At 40.9% G+C, this 12,282-nt stretch overlaps 1 protein-coding gene and 1 non-coding gene across 2 annotated transcripts; both read right to left on the reverse strand.

Moving 5' to 3' along the window:
• Positions 1–2,064: 2,064 nt before the first annotated feature.
• On the reverse strand, positions 2,065–4,821 carry LOC125218743 (calcium-dependent protein kinase 34-like). Its single transcript, XM_048120480.2, has 5 exons — positions 3,844–4,821; positions 3,392–3,544; positions 2,781–3,192; positions 2,601–2,700; positions 2,065–2,382 (listed from the first exon to the last, which is right to left on the reverse strand). The coding sequence occupies exons 1-5, from the start codon at positions 4,709–4,711 to the stop codon at positions 2,272–2,274; spliced, it is 1,644 nt and encodes a 547-aa protein (XP_047976437.1). The 5' UTR covers positions 4,712–4,821; the 3' UTR covers positions 2,065–2,271.
• A 3,742-nt stretch (positions 4,822–8,563) lies between these two features.
• LOC148933343 (small nucleolar RNA R71) lies at positions 8,564–8,670 on the reverse strand. The gene has a single exon (XR_016134810.1). It is a non-coding gene; the product is annotated as a small nucleolar RNA R71 (small nucleolar RNA).
• Between the last annotated feature and the right edge of the window lie 3,612 nt (positions 8,671–12,282).

A 12,282-nucleotide genomic window follows, 5' to 3' on the forward strand; every position in this document is an offset into this window, starting at 1 on the left:
AAATAATCAATAAAAAGAAGAGAAAGTGCATAAAAATTCAAAAATCCCTTATTCCGAAAAATTTGCATGCCTCGGACTCATATTTCGAAAGGTCAACGAAATTAATCCCTCATTTCGAAAGGTCAGCGAAATTAATCCCTTATTCTGAAACTTCTCATATATTAACACTTAAATTAATCTCACTAATATGACATATCTTTTGTTTGGAAATGTACCAAAATATTGTAACATTATTAGGACTTCCTATATGGATTATTATGGAGTATCAATATATGTATCCATATATTTACACATATATTTTCGGGATAGTGATAAAATGCAAACATATATATTGTACAAACTCAAAACTTCTCAACACAGTGTAAAGTATGAAAGCATTAAACAATCTATGATATAACCCAAAGATATGGCTTTAGTCTTCTCTTCATTCTCTTGTTCCAAGAATTATATTTACTCTGTTCAATTTTGTTCTATAATGCTTCAAGTTGCATGGCACATCTTATCGATTTATTGGCATGTGGGGGAATCGAAAGAGGATCCATATATTAGATTCGGATTGAAGACACTATAGTTAATATCTCAAAAGAGGTAAACCCAAGAGTGAAAGCATTATAAGGGTCTAATTGTGCATTTAGGATCTATTAACTAAGATTGACAACCTTAATGATAGTATTCCACTTTGTTCGGTCAACTGCAGCAATTAGGTAACTTGCCTTAGTAACCCTGGCGTTGTTGTATGGATATCATAATTGTATATTGAATAAACTGAAGTAGTGAATCTTATCCCTATAATTCCCTTTGTCTCCTCTGTTTTTTCAAGTCAATTCATTCTATGCTTTAATTCACTTTGCTATTTATTTGCTTTTGTTTATTTAATTGTGTTTTCCAAACTAAACTCCGTTGTTCTAAATAGAATTTGAAACTGAGTACTTGATAGTCAATCTGTGTAACTTTTTCCCGTGTTCGATATGCTGTACTAACCTTGAGTTATACTAGAAATACTATGTATATTTGCAGAAGTTTTAGTACTAATAAAAAGTGCATTAAGTTTTTAACGCCATTGCCTGAGAATACTTTTACGTTTAGATTGATATCTTAGAAAAGTCTAGAATACTAGCAGATGGATTTTTACTGGTTTTAAATTTTTGTTTTCAATTTTCTACTAGCAGTGCATGTAAACGCGCTCTGGAAGGATATCTTAGAGCGATTAGACTTAAGATTGCAAGAACCTATAGGAAACTCAAGTGTGAAAGGATGGGAGATCATGAGTGCATCACAAGGTTGCAACAGTGGATACGCTCGTGGTAGAACTGGCAGAATAAAAGGCCGAAGGAGTAAGATTCGGTGAATGAAATTCAGGTGTTCTCAAGTAGCCTCAGCGGGATTTTTTTCACTTTATCAACGTAGAGTAATTTTTCACTTTATCAACGTAAAGTAAGAGAAAGATTAAATAGTTAAACTGGAAAAACGGGATGGATGGTGATACAGACCTAACAGGAGAACTCATCCCAAAAGACTAGCCTGCCACATTAGTTGCTCTCACAACTGATGTGGGAATTGAGTCCGTAACATTCGACCCTCCTTTAGGGCCAACGTCCTCGTTGGTCACGGCTGGTTCTTTGCCAGACCACCACTCCGACAGAAGAACTCATCCCAAAAGACTAGCCTGTTAGAAGAGAGAGTTCATTTAGCCTATATATCCCACATCAGTTGCTCTCACAACCGATGTGGGAATTGAGTCCGTAACATTCTCAAACTATTGTGTGGAATATTTGTATACTACAAAAAACACGAGCATTAGCGAGTAAAATTACCGAGCAGTGAAAGTACTCTGTAATTTACGAGCACATTGTGAGTGCAAACCCAGTCATTAACCTTTAGCTATTTTAGTTCTTTTTATGTGTTCAATGTGTGTTAAGCGACTTAGAATTAAAATGAAAACTACAAACCATTTTCGACTACAATAGATTAATTTATCACTTTATTCTTTAGTTGTTGAATGAATGAACACGTAGTGTAGCATTGAGGTAGAGAATGAGCTTAGTGTTTTGCGAATTAACTCAGTTACTAAGAGGAATAGAAGAGCAAGACTGGGCCCTTTTCTTTTTCCTCTCTTAGACATCATTATACATGTTATGTTTAGAAAAATGCTACAATACAAATCTAAATATATTTGTACATAAAGCCTATCATATTAGTATCACTTCCCTCCATCAACGACAATATATTTGCATATTCAGTTTAGAAAATACACAAAAAAATACTCATAAATTACTCTTGGGGGCCCTCAGTAAAAACACCACTTCTTCTTTTCTTTATAGCCTTATCTGGATTACCTTTCTTCATCATAGCTACAAATTCTTCGTAGTTCACCCGACCATCCTGCACAGTTTTTAAACATGTAATCCATCACTAATTTCATTATTTCTATTACAAAATACTAGTTTATTACTCCCTCCGTTCCAGTCTAAGTGACACATTTCTTTATCGCACGTGTGTTGTAAAAATGGTAATAAATAGTTAATAGTATCATTTTCTCAAAACACGTGTGAAAAGAAAACGTGTCACTTAGGCTGAGACAAAGGGAGTATTATTCTTACATTATCAGCATCAACTTCGGAGACGATTTCATTGATGTCCTTGTTAGCAGCCATGCCATATTCTTTGAGAGCGTGCTCTAGTTCTTCAACGGTAATGTAGCTGATGGTACATATAGTTTGAAAAGAAATGAGCAAGTTATAGCCATGAAAAGAGGTGTGCATGAGTGAAATGAAAATTACCCGCTGTTGTCTTTGTCGAAGAACTGAAAGGCGGTGTAAAGATGTTCTTCTCTATCCACTCTATTCATGTGCATTGTTGCTGTAATGAATTCTTCATAGTCTATGGTGCCATTTCCATCGGCATCGGCAGCTTCCAACAGTTGTTGGACTTCACTTTCGGTGAGCTTTGTTCCGGAATTCGACAATCCTTGCTTCAGCTCTTCTAGGGTTATCGTTCCGCTGTTATCCGTATCCATCCCCTTGAACATTTGTTTCAGCCCCATGATTTCTTCTTCCGACAAGCACCCCGCGACCACTCGCAACGCTACCTTCTTGAACTTATTCATAGCTCTGAATTGTTTCAACCTGCTGAGGACCCCGTTGTCTAGTGGAGTATCTGGTGCTTCTCCTTCCTCCTTAATCCAAGGATGATCTGCAATGCAATTCACAAACAAGATTATATGCAAACTCTATTATAAAAACTCCAAACTCCTCAATAGTGTCAACACAATGTCAACAAATAGTAAAGTTTCAAGATTTTGGCACATATCATGGTTTGAAATTTGTATGATATTTAGAATTTGCATTTGATTACATCCCCAAGAATATATATACTATATAGATATACTTACTGAGCACTTGGGCTGCTGTGAGCCTTTGGGTGGGGTCTGAAGCCAACATCTTACTCACTAGGTCCTTTGCCCCATTCGAAATGGTCGGCCATGGGTCCGCTGAGAAATCTACGTGTCCCTCTAGAATCGCGTTGAATATCTCCGCCTCCGATTCTACACCCAAAATTCATCACCACCTTGCCTTTATTAGATTGTATTTCTCTTGAAGTTGGAAGCAGTAAATAATTATTGTCTAATTCTAACTAGTTTGAGGATTTTTTAGAATGATAAAAAAATAAATCCATGCAGACTTGTCCAAATCAGACGATTTAAACTAATGTTAACTTACATAGAATTCAATACCACCTTGCCTCTATTAGATTGTATTTATTTCTCTTGAAGTTGGAAATATTGTTTAATGGGAATGATGCATAATTAGTCAAGACATAAAATATTAAAGTAATGTGACGTACCTGCCCAAAAAGGAGGAACCCCAGAAAGAAGAATGTAAAGCATGACACCAATACTCCAAACATCAGCTTCTGCTCCGTAGCTTCTTTTCAATACCTCAGGAGCTATGTAATACGCGCTTCCGACTACATCTTTGAATTCCTCTCCCGGTTTATAAAACACGGAGAGGCCGAAATCCGTAGCCTTGAGTGGCGAATCTTCGTCCTTATTCAACATCAAGAAGTTCTCCGGCTTGAGATCCCTATGAATGACTCCCATCATATGGCAAGTGTGCACGATCTGGACAATGGTTCTCATGAGCGTTGCGGCCTCCTTCTCAGTGTAATGGCCTTTGGCAATGATCCGATCAAAGAGCTCCCCGCCGCCACAAAGCTCCATCACGAGATGGACCGAGTGCGCGTCCTCGTAGGCCCCCTTCAAGTCCACAATGTTCTCCTGCCCCGTGAGATGGTACATGATCTGCACCTCCCTCCGTACATCCTCCACGTCCTCCTTGCTCTCCAGCTTGTGCTTCGCTATGATCTTGCACGCGAACTGCTCCCCCGTCTTCTTGTCCGTGCAAAGATGGGTCACCCCAAACTCCCCCCGCCCCACCTCTTCCCCAATCGTGTAGTGCTTGTTGACGTCCTCCATCGCCCGCCCCAGGACCGTCCCCATCATCGGCCCAGCCTTTGGTGAACCAGCCTTTGGGGGTGAACCGGCCTTTGGTGAACCGGCTTTTGGGGATTCGGATGTGGGAGGGGTGGTCATTTGGGGGGCTTCAGGAGCGGTGGTATCGGTTGCGTCATCGTTGGTGGGGACTGTGTCGTCCGCAGGAAGGGTGTCGGTGGCGGGCAGGGTGTCGTCAGGCTGGGAGCAGCAGTTGCCCATTGGTTTAGGGAGGGAGCCGGCGAGGGCGCCCTAGGAAAGAGGGCAGGGAGGAACTTTGGATTTTTTTTACTTTTTTTTTGGAGGTTGGATGTCGATGAGAGGAGAGAGAAGCATGCATGAGCGCGGTAATGAGGAGAGAGAGATGGAGGGGTAATGGAAGTCACTGCATTGGAGAGATTTTAGGAGGGAAGAGAGGAAACCCCTTGAGACGCAACTAAGTTCAATTTTCCATATTTACTTTGATAGGATTAAATGTTAATTAATATTATGAACCATGTTCTAATTTTTAGATAGTCTAAAGCTGTAATTAGGGGTGAAGCTGTAATTAGGGGTGATTAACAATATTGAAACTTCAGTACCAACTTTCCATAGGGATGAATATCTGGTTTTAATTGGATTGTCAATACCACTTTTGAAATCGTAACCAATTATCGACGGTTAAATAAAAACTAACATATCAATTCCAATAGGCTGACACATACTATATATTTTAACTTCCCATTTATAATAAACTGACACATACTATATATTTACTTAATTTTAAGCTTATGGTTGGAGAATTGTGATAACACAGAATCAATCTTCAATGCAAAACAAAGAAAAAACAGTTCATTGTAGGAGACCATTAAAGTCATTGTTATTTCATTATTAGTTCAATATAGTAATCTGATTCTTAAAATGAACTAGTTTATTTTTGGATTTTTTTGTGTATTTTAAAATGCAAATTTTCTATAATGAATTAAAAATGATCTTATAATAACCTTTTATAATGACCTATTTTATTTGGTTCTATGTTCTACATTTAAAAGGGGTTATGCGCTACCCGATGGTAAGAATATATATGTCCATAGTTAAATTAAGCTTATGGTTAAAAAAAGCATAGGAGTGTTATGGGCTTATGACATATCCCTATCCTTAATTAGCTAGCTTTATTAACTTAGTTAGGGGGCGTCTGGCAACTTGTAAATGGCGTGAAACACCAATTCCTTCACACCATTTCCGTCGTTTGGTAGCCAGAACACCAATCCACCCACCCGAGATTCATCCGTCGGGTTTCAGCCCTACGTCTACTACTATCGGCCGATTCGTGTCAAGAGTATCAATGTCACGACCGCCCTTTAGAGTTAATAATTACGGGTGGTCGCGACTTAAAGAAATTTAAAACAGACGAAGAATAAGACTAGGGTTTCATTAAAAGTTTGACCATTAATAATAATTCGAAAAGAAATGACAAAAATTTGACATTATCCAAAAATAAGTCTTAAATTCTCAAAGATAAACGGCTTCAAAGTCAAACGAGAAATGAGTAAAAGTAAATTCCAGCGGAAGCGTTCAAGAGGAGTGGCGTCGTGTATGAAGACACAACGACACCCAAAGTTTAACGATAAGCAATTAAGATTTCAAATTTTATTTGTGCTCAACACCAGCAAGTGCTCGTCGCCGCTCAACCTGCACATAAGGAAAACACATGCAGGGTTGAGTACTATAAAAATACTCAGTGGACTACGCCGAAAACAAGTTATAAAAATAATATTTATCATGCAATAAGTAACCATCGGGTTTAATTTTAAGAAGGCCCGAGGCACTAAAAATCATTTCCATTGTAAAAATTCAACTGATCAGTCATTTTTCCATAGACGTTTACCATATTTGCTCATACATGACTTGGAATGTGGCCACAAACCAAGCCACTAGACCGGCCAACCCGTACGCTTGATACGCCCGAATTTTGCACTGTTTTAAGGCCATTATTTGGTCCGTTTTTGTTATCAAAATCACTCTACATGTCCATTATTTGCATATTCTATACATTTTGGTATTTTGACGTGTTTTGTGAGAAATGTGCATATTTGAGCCGAAAAGGGGAGTAAAAACGCATAGTCTGGAAATCTGGAGTCAGACGACGACCAGCGACCGCCGCGAAGTTGTACGGCGACCGCCGGCGCCCGGCGATCAAAGCTATGTGGCAGCCCGCCTCGGAAATTTACGCTAGGAGAAGAGTCTCGCCCGGCGACCGCCGGAGGACATGTGGCGGTCCGCCACCGAAGGGTCAGAGTCTCTGGACTCCAACGCGGCGACCACCGGCCAAGGTGCGGCGGCCCGCCGGAGAAAGGCGGCGAATCCGACCAGCCCTAGATTTGCTCCAAGATTTACCAAATTTTGAAGATCTTTTCCTTCTATGATGAGGAATAATCTTCCCCTATAAATAGGACCTCAAGCTTCATCAAGAAGAGAGTTTTTTTTCCGACACACAACAAGAACACATTCATAGAGATCAAAAGCTAGAGTACTTCAATTGTGCAAGGAGTTGAAGAAGGATTTCAAGAACATCAAGAACGACAAGGATTCAACCTACGGGTTTTATTTGCTTTAGTTTTATGTTCAAATTGCTTTCCCTTCAATCTATGTTTTTAGTTTATTCAGTCATGTGTAACTAAACTCATAGGATTCTAGGGATGTGTTAGTAGCAACTTTGGTTATACAATTCCGTTTTCTATTTAATATCCGTTTTGTTTTTACTTTGTTTCTTCCCTAAGTTAATCATGATGCTTCATAATTGAGTGACACAATTATGTATGATTCAATACAACTTGCTTCATAACTGTGACAGAGTTCTAGCGAGTTAGATCCACTTAGTAGACACTACAGTTAGCTTCCTTTAATACAGCACTGTTAATTGAGAGTGAGGACTTTTCAAGGGTCTTAGGAGCTTTTTGGAGTTACGTGTTAGGATCGACAACCCTAATGTTAGTAATCAACGTTTGTATTGCATGAGCATAAGCTAGGTGACTCGTCCTTTCAAAGTATTAACTGTGCTAGGGTATTGTAGTTTGGAATTTGTATAACCATTAAAGCGAAAGCACATCCCTGGAATTCCCCTTATCTCTATACTTTTCTCTCCGTGATTTGCTTGTTTTTAGCTGTTTACTGTTTTTAATATTTACTATTTTCAAAAAGTTTCCAATAATTCTTGCTTCTCCAGATAGTAATTGAGTTCTAGTAGAAGATAGACACTTTGTGTACATCTTCCCCGTGTTCGATACCCGGTACTAACCTTTTGCTATACTATACCTACTCTGTATACTTGCAGGTATTTATAGTGCAAATAAAAAGTGCATCAAGTTTTTGGCGCCGTTGCCGGGGAAGACAATTCACTTTGGAGTGATATCTTCAAACGGATAATTTTACTACTTTGGATTTTAATCGCTTTCATTTTATTTTTATTGCTTTCTGTTTTAATTTTTTTTGTTTAATTTGTTTTTTTTCGAGTCTTGCAGGTTTTGTATGCGAACGCGTTCTGGGAAGTACATCTTAGAGCCGCTTGATTTAGAACTTGAAAGAACTCGTAGAATAATAAGAAGTGAAAAAGGATCAGGAACAATGGGTGACCGAACAGATATTGAGAAGCTGCAGGAGATGGTGAAGTTGCTGATGGATGAGAGAGATGCGGAGAGAGCAGCCCGAGAAGCCATGGAAAAGAAGAACAGAGAAACATTACCTGTGATGAACATGTTCAATCATGGGAATATGATCACTTTTCCTAACGGCCCTCGTATTGATGCTAACAATTTTGAGTTACGCATGCGCCTTATCCAAAGGGTCGAGCAAACTCCTTTTGCAGGTAGGGCGACTGAAGATGCTAACCGCCATCTCTCCAAATTCGTGGAAATCGCAAACACTCTGAAATTAAATGGTGTCGACGACGATGCCATACGGGTAAGACTTTTTCCATTCTCATTGATTGATTCTGCTAAAGAGTGGTTTGAGTGTATGCCACCAGAAAAGGTCTCCACATGGAAGGACATCGTAGCTACCTTCCTCGACAAATACTACCCGCCAGGCACTATTTTGAAGCTCAAAAGTGAGATCTTTCAGTTCACACAAGGCCATAACGAGCCCCTCTATGAGGCATTTGCTCGTTTCAAAGCTCTTCTTCGAAAGTGCCCAAACCATGGTTTTTCCATAGACCATCAGGTAGGAATCCTCTATAATGGATTTAACGAGAAAATATGTGTTATGCTTGATTCAGGGGCAAATGGAGGATTTCTAAGAAAGACAGGAGAGGATGCCATGGCGGTGATCGAGGAGTTCGCCACCAACAGTCGGGGGTGGTCTAAGGAAAGGCATGCCACGAGAAGAGTAGCAGCCATAGAAGAGGCCGAGGAAAGTTCTTTTGCTAAGGAGTTAGCAGAACTTAGAGTCAGGATTGATCAAATGGACATCTCGAGGAAGGAAGATCCAATTCCGGCAACTTCCATAGTGGCAGTCAATGCACCCGAAACTGCCATATCAACTGTGGAAGAAATAAACTACGTGCAAGGAGACGGTCCCAGAAACTACAATAACAATTATCGCTCTAATCAGGGGGGCGACAATTTCAATAATTATAATGGGAACCGTCCACACCCAAATCTTTCTTATTCTAACAATAATTACTTGCAACCCCCTGCAGGATTTAATGTTAGCAAAGGAGGAGTGGTTGAGCCGATGAAGAAGGAAGACAAGTATGAACAAGGAATCACGAAGATCTTGGAAGTAATTACGCAAGATAGGAAGATTAATGACACCAAGATCGGAGTGGTCGAAGCAAGGATAAACAACCTCGAGCAAGGAATGAACACAATCTCGGCAGCTGTAACCAATATTACCACTCAAATGGAGCAAATTCAGAAGAAGTTAGATGAGGATAGAGCAAAGGCAGCAGCAAGAGTGGATGATATTAACAAGAAATGGGTGGCAAAGCAGAAATCTGGGGACTGCCCAGATGCCGGCGGACCGCCGCGGACCACGCAGCGGCCCGCCACTGCGACGGCAGAGACACCAACCAGGCAGGACTGCCCAGTCGCCGGCGGACCGCCGCACACCCCGCAGCGGCCCGCCACTGACAAGGCAGAATCGTCCACTAAGCAGGAGCTTGTGCGGCACAACGGGATTGTACTCCCTTTTCAGCCAAAGAGGAAGTTCAAGCTTGAAGAGCAGTTCAAGCATTTCCTTAACATGTTTTGCAAGGTCCATACTAACATTCCTCTTGTTGAATCGTTGCAGGAGATACCAAAATATGCAAAGCTACTAAGGGAGGCGGTAATGAGGAAGAAAAAGCCGACTAAAGCCGACCTTAAGCTACCGCATCATTGCAGCGAGATCATCCAAAAGGAAAGGGCAGTGAAGCAAAGAGATCCGGGCCAGTTCATCATTAGGTGCCGAATTGGAGAAGGAAAAGTTGACAAAGCACTGTGCGATTTAGGATCGTCCATCAATCTCATGCCACTGAAGTATTACGAAAGGCTCAACATTGGGCCACTCAAATCTTCAGACGTAACACTCAGGTTGGCAGATAACTCGTCTATCAAGATTGTAGGTATGATTGAGGACGTCCTAGTTAAGGTTGATGATTTTATTTTTCCCGCCGACTTTATTGTGCTTGACATGAAAGTAGACAAGAACGTCCCTCTAATCTTAGGGCGAGATTTTCTTGCCACTTGCAAAGCTTTGATTGATGTAGGTCGTGGCGAGATTACAATCAGAGATAATCATAGTCAATCCACCTATAAGATCGAGCGCGAGATGCTAAAATTTGAGGAGGCAAAGCGGGCAAAAATGGAACAACAGTGCAGAGCAGTCATGGCTACCGACTTGACCAAGCCCAAAGATCCCTTTGAAGCGGAGGATCCTTCTACCTCCACTATCTACATTGTCAAAGAGGTAAGACACTCTTCTAAAAAGGGTGATGCTAATTCTTCTACATCTGCTCCACAGAAGAAGAAACAGAAGAGAAAGAAAACACCCAAAGAGGACCCCGAGATATACGTCATCAAAACTAAAGAGGGGAAGTACAAGTGGTGGAAGAAGCTAGGGACCAAGTTGCTCCCTATGCCAATTTTCAACACTCGAGTTATTGATCCGCCCAACTAGTGGGCCACTTCAAGTCGAGCTAACCACTTTAACAAAAGCGCTTATTGGGAGGCAACCCAATTTTCTTTTATCTTCTCGTTTTTTTTTTTTTTTTTTTATGTTATGTTTAAAAAAAAAAAAAATAAAAAAATTTACGGGTGGTGGTCGCCGCACTTAAAGCACGGCGGTCGCCACACGTGTGTTAACATGTGCAGGAAGGATCGGGCTTAGGGCGGGCCAGAGTAACCGCTGCACGGGCCGCGGCGGCCTGCCAGGATTGCTGTTTACGAAGGCCCGTGTGGCGGCCCGCCACGAGAGACGCGGCGGTCGCCACACTCAGTCCAGAGACGGGAGTGAGCCATAAAAGGTATGTTTTCCATTCCTTTTCACATTCCTTCTCAAATTCCTTCCTTGCACACAACCCCCACCTATATAAATCACCAAATTCACACACCCACACTATCATTCTCTCGATTCTCTCAAAGTCTAGAGCTCTTCTTCTACAAATTCTCTCCACAAAAAGGTATGAATCCTAACTCAATTTCTGAGTTTTGCTTTACTTCTTCCATGGATTGTGCTTTATTTTGGGTGAATTGTTCGGTAGAATCTCTTAATTCATGATGGGGGATGACTATGTGTATGAATTTTTGAATTCTATGGTTTAAATTTTGCTTGATTGGTGATTATTAAGTTGTGAATAATGATTCTCTCTTGGTTTATAATGTTTAAAAGTTGCAATCATGTTCATAGCATTGTGAGGCTATTATTACGTCCATGAATTGCAATATTTGTGATTTTGTAGAGATTGTTGGTTCTTATGGATATTTGGTTGATACGTCTCTGCATGGGGGATGAATTCACGTTGGGGGATGATTTTTTTGTGTCCTAATTTTGTTGATTTTGCTTAACATGTTATTATGCTAGAAATTAGGATGCTTTTTTACCCAAGCGTGCATATAAGTTCTTATCTCTTGATTTCTACTTGGTTGAATGCAAGTTTGGGGGAACTTTTGATCTCCTACTTATTGGTACTCTTCTAAGAGTGTAATTTCTTTTGTAGGATAATGGGATCAAAAGGGAAACCAGAGAATGCGAAGAACTATGGCATTAGCCTTGCCACGGAAGATCAAAAGGCTATGTGGAAGAAAGTGTCGGCCCGAGAGACGGCACCTTCTAGATATCCCCACGATTTCCCTCTCCAAACTTTGGGGATCATGGAGGATTTTTGGAAGTTGTGCGACGTGGGTGATGAGAATGGCCTCGTCTACATGTTCCAAAGGAAGTGGCCATCGTTTCGAAAGTATACTCTCGAGTTCCTAAGCTCGCTAAAGGTTACTAAGGATCGCCGCCAAAATTTTCCACTTAGTATCGATTTCCGCCTAGGGAACCGTTGGCACTCGCTCACCATGGAAGAGCTTAGTGGGATCTTCCATTGCTTCGACCCCAACCCCGAAGAGGACAATGAATATGAATTTTCAGAGGTTTGGGGGGCGATGACAAATGAGCAAGAGCATGCAGCGGGCTATGCCAAGTCTTCATCAATTCGCAACCCCGTCTTGAGGTACCTCCATCGTGCTATGACTCAGCTTATGTTTGCTCGTATCGATGGGGGAAGTGTCTCCCAAACGGAGCTCAACGTGATGTGGTGCCTACTCAACAAGAAGGGAATCGATTATGGG

Source organism: Salvia hispanica, chromosome 1 (genome assembly GCF_029641045.1).
Source record: "Salvia hispanica isolate PSC_SH4W2 chromosome 1, Shi_PSC_v1, whole genome shotgun sequence".
Classification (NCBI taxonomy): domain Eukaryota; kingdom Viridiplantae; phylum Streptophyta; class Magnoliopsida; order Lamiales; family Lamiaceae; genus Salvia; species Salvia hispanica.

Bases quoted from the DNA above. Each gene is read 5' to 3' on its own strand.
- LOC125218743 (XM_048120480.2), bottom strand. From the start codon at position 4,711: ATGGGCAACTGCTGCTCCCAGCCTGACGACACCCTGCCCGCCACCGAC. The intron at 3,545-3,843 runs GTACGTCACATT...TTTTGGGTGTAG, and splicing joins GGTTCCTCCTTTTTGGGCAG to AATCGGAGGCGGAGATATTC. The intron at 2,383-2,600 runs GTAAGAATAATA...AAAACTGTGCAG, and splicing joins CCGAAGTTGATGCTGATAAT to GATGGTCGGGTGAACTACGA.